We start from the raw sequence: 6,591 nt of genomic DNA on the forward strand, positions 1-6,591 counted from the left end.
CAACCAAACCAAACTAACTCATATCCATTTGTTACAAAGGTTTCTTCTAGTTTTATTATTAGAACCAATCAACCAAATTCTTTAGAAATACCTTATTTACCTTTATTCTACATTACATAACAACGCCTTCATACAAGCATAAAAGACCCCAATTTATCTCAAGGTTTTATGTTAGTAGAATAAGAAAAAAAATATTTACCAAAGCATATGCATATATAGTAGAACGGTCTGGTACTCAGTACTAAATACTCATCCTTAATAGGACTATGATGTCTCTCAAAATGATGAGGTTTCAAGTCTCAATATAAAAAAAAATTGTATATTCAAAATGTTGTAAAAAAATTATATAAAAACAAATTAACATGCTAGCGCCGTTGCATTTCATCTACAACAATATTTCACAACTCATCATATGTCACATTCAGTTATTTAATTTAGTCAACCTTTTTAATAACGGAATTGATACAATTTCATTTCATATCCCCGACCCGAGTGCATTCATGCATGGGTTATAATTACACATACACCCCTTCAAGAATACAGGGGTTGTGCAAAATTGCATTTAATAATAACAACCTAACAGCAACGTCCTTCATCGAGACAACGACGTTCTTGACTCGGATGATATTGATGACCCCGACCCAGATGTCGACATCGACCCCCGACCCGACCCAAAAAACAGGTCCGAAAGCGCGTTCCCCAAATCCTCAGGCGTGTACTTCACAACTCCCGCGAATCGTCTATCTTTCGCCATCTCAACTCTATACGCGTTGTAAAACTCTCTATACGCGGGCAAAAGTTTTCCGGCTATCGAAAGTTTGATTTCGTCACGCAGCTTACTGTTCGGGATCACGAAGGGCAACTGCTTACGATGCGTCTCATCAAATCTTATGTTAATGTTTTTAAAATGATCTCTTGCTTGTTCTCGAGTCATCTCCGTTACTGTTTTAGGAACCGCGTCAACCACGTGGCTCCACGCGACTCGTTCGTAGCTAACCGCGAACTTTTTGACCTCCTGTTCGCGTTTATTGATCCAGTCGTCGCCGAGAAGGTACCGCAAGTTTGATGAGCGGACTTTCGACACGATGTGTTGGATGTTATTCGCGAGGAATAAATACGCCTGCGAGACGTCTTTGTAATGCTTAGCGGTATCGTCTAGTTTGCAAATGAGAATAAAAATGAACCATGCTAGCTTTAGCGAGACCGCTGGGGCGGGTGAGCTGTCGAAAAACGATTCAGACATGAAGGAGTTTTCAGGTGGTGGCGTGTCGTACAGGATATCTGACAACACGCCATAATCGCCAAGGAGCGAGAGGTAGTTCATCGTGTCGATTGTGTGTTTGTGAACTCCTGCACCCGGGACGATGGTTTTCACTGATTTTTTCGCAAGAAACGATTCAAACTCGGTTAGATCTTGTCTAACCGAGTCGCTAAGCTTTGTCAACGAATTGAGCGCTTGATTAACGACGATAGACGTTGAAGGAAACGAGAAGATGGAGACGATCTCTGGCCACCGGTCAGCTATAGCAGTGTACATATCGAGTGTGCGAAAGATCCTTTCGTGCGATTTCTTACTGTTTTTCGCTACATTTTCTGGAAACCCGAACAAAATCGAAGCGCCTTCTTTAGTAATCACCGCGTAACAGGACTCGCGAATCGTATCAGATGAAGAGAAAACATGATCACATAGAATTCGCTCTCCGTTAAACAATGTTTTCACAGCAATCTTCACAGCTTCGAGCCAGTTTCGAATCTTGAGATCCAAAACGTCCCAATCGAGTTTATGAACTCGATTAGGCTTCATTTTCTCTACCCCGAGTTTGTATATACCTTCATCAACTATCGATTTACGTATGATTTTGTATATTTTCACACATTCTTTACCATACCCGGATGAAATCATGCAATCTGCTATGAGTTTAAGATCTTTCATAACTCCTTCAGCATCATCTTCAACAGCACCAAGTAATTGTCCCACATCTTCATCAGATTCATCAGCAAAATCCGATAAACTCGATCTTGTAGATGTCCTAGACGAGCGAATGGAAACGGATTCAGGGTCTAACTGTGCTCGATTCATTGACAAAATTTGGTAAAACTCTTTCTCCAACCGCTTCATAGCGATTTGCATGAGTTGTTGGGCTCTTATTAACAACTCTGAGTTAGAATTCTCAGCAGCTAGTGTATGCATAGCTTTATGGAGCTTGTTAACAAGCTTGATAAACTCGAAAGCTTCTACACGATTCTCATAGAACAACGAGGTGACTTTCGCGTACGTAGAGGCTTCCGGATCCCATTTTACGATCATGGGCTCGGCTACCTCTAGAGTTTGCATCATCACTGAGTCTGAAAAGCTTCTAGAGGGAGTTGGTAAGGTGAAACGTGAAGGGGAAGGGTAATGAGCTATGAAAGAAGATGAAGATCTTTTTGGTGAGAAACAAGTCTTCATGTTGTTCATGAGTTTTGAGATGTTTGGAGATGAAGAAGTTTGAGAGTTTGAGTGAATAAATTGGTGAGTGGAGAATTGTATTATTTGAACGTGAGGATTGTGGGGTGTGATGTTAGGGGTATATATAGACCATAAAGAGACAAAATTAGCATTATTGTGTGGGTAACTTGAATCTTCTATCTTGGACAATTTTTCTTAGCAAATTTGTATTCTTTTTATATAATATCATACATTTCGTCTTGAATATTAGGGTATTTGAATTTTATTAGAATTCGGTAAAATATGAATATAAAACTTTCTTAGTAAGTTTGTATTCTTTCATATGATCATATACTATTATATTTGAATATTAGTGTATTTGAAGATTATTATAATTTGGTAAAATATCATAATAAAACTTTCTTAGTAATGATCATATACTATTATATTTGAATATTAGTATCTTTGATTATTATAATTTGGTAAATATCATAATAAAACTTTCTTAGTAAGTTTGTATTCTTTCATGTAATCATACTAGTAGTATATTTGAATATTAGTATATTTGAAGATTATTATATGATTATTAGAAGAGTGGCGAGTTGCTTTAGAAGGCGAAGGTTTAAGAATTAGTCGTTCAAAGACCGAGTATCTTTACTGTGATTTTAGTGGAACAGTCGACCGCGAAGATACTCAAATCACCATTGGTGGTCAAGCGGTTCCATCAGGTTACTAGGTTTAGATATTTAGGATCGTTAGTACAAAAGGATGGGGAGATAGATAGTGACGTTGTCCATCGTATCCAAGCTAGCTGGTGTAGGTGGAGAGCAGCCGCTGGGGTATTGTGTGACAGGAGGTTCCCAACTAAATTAAAGGGAAAATTTTATAAGGTTATAGTTAAACCTGCTATGTTATATGGAACGGATTGTTGGGCTATCAAAAAGACGCAGACACGCAAGATGGAGGTGATAGAAATGAGGATGTTACGCTGGATGTGTGGGCACACAAGGCTAGAGCGTATGAGAAATGAGGTTTTTAGGGAAAGGTTAGGGGTGACTAGTATATCGAGTAAGATTAGGGGGGATTGAGATGGTTTGGGCACGAGAAGAGGAGGCCAGTGACGACACCGGTTAGAGCAGTGGACGCCCTTTGTGTGGAGCCAAACTAACTTGTGAGGAGCGGATTATGCAAGATTTGCTAGAGTTGCACCTTTCTGAGGACACGGTCCAGGATAGGAGTTCGTGAAGACGTAGGATTAAGGTTAAGGATTTTTAGGAGAGAGTGAGGAAGTGTCTGAGATTTTTGGGATGGGATTATATTTCCTACTTTTTAGGTGGACTTTACATGTGTTTATCATCTTTTGTGTGTGTGTGTGTGTGTGTGTGTGTGTGTGTGTGTGTGTGTGTGTGTGTGTGTAGGGGAAGGTTCATTTGAGAAGAAAATTTTATTAAGAATAAAAAGAACAAAAGGGTACAATTGTAAAACATTAAATAGTTTTTTTCTCATCTCATTTATTATTATGTTTGACTAATTAATTAGTCATTAAGACCATCATCCTCCACACTAAAAAATTTTGCCTACACACATCAAAAGTTATCCTACACATTTCGAAATTTATCCTACACATATTGAAATTTATCCTACACAACTCGTAATTTATCCTATACGCCTCGTATTTATCCTACACTGTAAATGAATTTTATTTTTATTTTTTGAGAAAAAATATATATCTTAAAAATAAGTTACAAATTTAATATAGTTAGTTATTAAAGATGAAACTACCAACTAATGATGTATGTAAGTTTACCAATATACCCTTATAGTTACATTAAGTACAAATATTAAATGAAGTCTAATGAAGCATTCCTATTGGTTGAAATTTCTTCTTTTTTCTTCTTACAAAGAATTTCTTCTCATTTGAACTCTCCACTATATATATATATATATATATATATATATATATATATATATATATATATATATATATATATATATAGGGTAGGGCTAGATAGAAAACCCTATCTATATAAAAAACCCTAGAAAACCCAACCTCCTGACATTTTTTTTTGAAAAAAATAACACATGTAATATACATGTTTTTAAGAGTTTTGGGCCAAAAAAATCAAAAAAGCGCCGAAGGGATAATTTAAAAAAAAAAAATTCAGCAACTTTCAGCATTTTTGTCTAACACATGTTAGGCACTGAATTTTGTTTATTTTTTTTTTTAAAAATCCCTTCGGCGCTTTTTTGTTTTTTTTGGCCCAAAACACTCTAAAACATGTATATTACATGTGTAATTTTTTTCAAAAAAAAAATGTCGGGAGGTTGGGTAAAAATGGGGGGAGATTTGGGTTTCCAGAGTTTTCTAAGAATTTTAGGGTTTTTTGTCTAGCATTACCCTATATATATATATATATATATATATATATATATATATATATATATATATATATTGTTGTAGGGGCTATAGCTGTGTCTATTTTTTTATGTTAGTCGGTTACCACTTATTCTGTGATTGGTGGAGTCCTATTACTGTATTTGTAGTTCGCATTGTTTGCTGGATGTTTGGTTTCAAGCTGGTGGTCTTTTTGGAAGTAGCCTCTTTATCTATATGGATAGAGGTAAAATTTGCCTACATCCCACCCTCCACCCCCCCCCCCCCAGACCCTATTTTGCTATTTGTGGGAAGTATTGGTACGGTTGTTGAAGATTATTTTAGTAAGTTTGTATTTTTTTTCGTATAATGATATACTAGTATATTTAAATCTCCCTATACTAATAAACAAAAATCTTTTTGTACACGTGTCACTCTCTGGTGCCTCCTCAATTTTAATAATAATATTACATATTAATTTTTTTATACACAAAATATAATATAATATAATATAATATAATATAGTATAATATTAATTAATATAGTTAGAGATAAACATATAAATTCAAATTTAATTAATAATTATCTATAACTAATATAAATGTATCAAATAATAATATAATATAATATAATATAATATAATATAATATAATATAATATAATATAATATAATATAATATAATATAATATAATATAATATAATATAATATAATATAATATAATATAATATAATATAATATAATATAATATAATATAATATAATATAATATAATATAATATAGTGAGAGATCAAACATATAATTTCAAATATAATTAATAATTATCTATAACTAATATAAATGTATATCAAATAACTTTTCATATTCCGGAAATGGTTAAAAGCATTTTACATGGGTTTTTTTTATATCATTTTGGATTAAGAGAAAACCCCCTTAGTTGTGAGAATTTAGTGAACTTCGACATGTGAGTTTTAATTTGAATATTTAAATGTCGACTACTAATTATAGAGGTTGTTGTAGACACTCAAAATTAAAGTTAAAAAACTTTAGTCTTATTTTTTTAAACGTATACTTTATTGCCCCATTGAGTTATGAGAACTTAGTGACCTCCGACTTTTTATGCGAGTTTTAATTTGTATATTTAAATGTCGACTACTAATTAAAGAGGTTGTTGTAGACACTCAAAATTATAGTTTAAAAAACTTTAGTCCTATTTTTTTAAACGTATACTTTCTTACCCCATTGAGTTGTGAGAACTTAAAGAACTCCGACTTTTCATGCGAGTTTTAATTTGAATATTTAAATGCCGACTACTAATAAAAAAGAGATTGTTGTAGATGCTCAAAATTATAGTTTAAAAAACTTTAGTCCTATTTTTTTAAACGTATACTTTATTTGTAGTATGATTTCATTTAATATTTAATATTTACTATAATATGATGATATTCATATCTCGTCTCATGATCTATATACCCAAAAATAATATTTATATCGAAGTATTTAATATATCATTAATATACATAGCAGAATTTAATTGCAATTCATTTAGAATAACCTCATAACTTATAATTATTTTTAAAAGTATTTACAATTTTATTATCCTTATTTTTTTTACTGTTTTAGTGTTATTTCTTATAAGTCGTATAATAACATGGATTGTACTATCTCAAGAGAGAAGTGAAAACTTAGAAAATTATTTTGAATAGCTGAAAGTATAACTGTTCTTTTGTTTACTATTTTATTTAATAAGGATTATATACAAGTTTATAATTTACATTTTTTTGTGATTC

General features: G+C 32.8%; 1 protein-coding gene across 1 annotated transcript; it reads right to left on the bottom strand.

The window, feature by feature from the left end:
* Window positions 1–444: 444 nt before the first annotated feature.
* Window positions 445–2,554, bottom strand: LOC110868409 (exocyst complex component EXO70H1). The gene has a single exon (XM_022117563.2). The coding sequence runs from the start codon at window positions 2,456–2,458 to the stop codon at window positions 593–595; it is 1,866 nt and encodes a 621-aa protein (XP_021973255.1). The 5' UTR covers window positions 2,459–2,554; the 3' UTR covers window positions 445–592.
* Window positions 2,555–6,591: the final 4,037 nt, after the last annotated feature.

This window comes from Helianthus annuus, chromosome 7 (genome assembly GCF_002127325.2).
Source record: "Helianthus annuus cultivar XRQ/B chromosome 7, HanXRQr2.0-SUNRISE, whole genome shotgun sequence".
NCBI classification, from domain to species: Eukaryota; Viridiplantae; Streptophyta; class Magnoliopsida; order Asterales; family Asteraceae; genus Helianthus; species Helianthus annuus.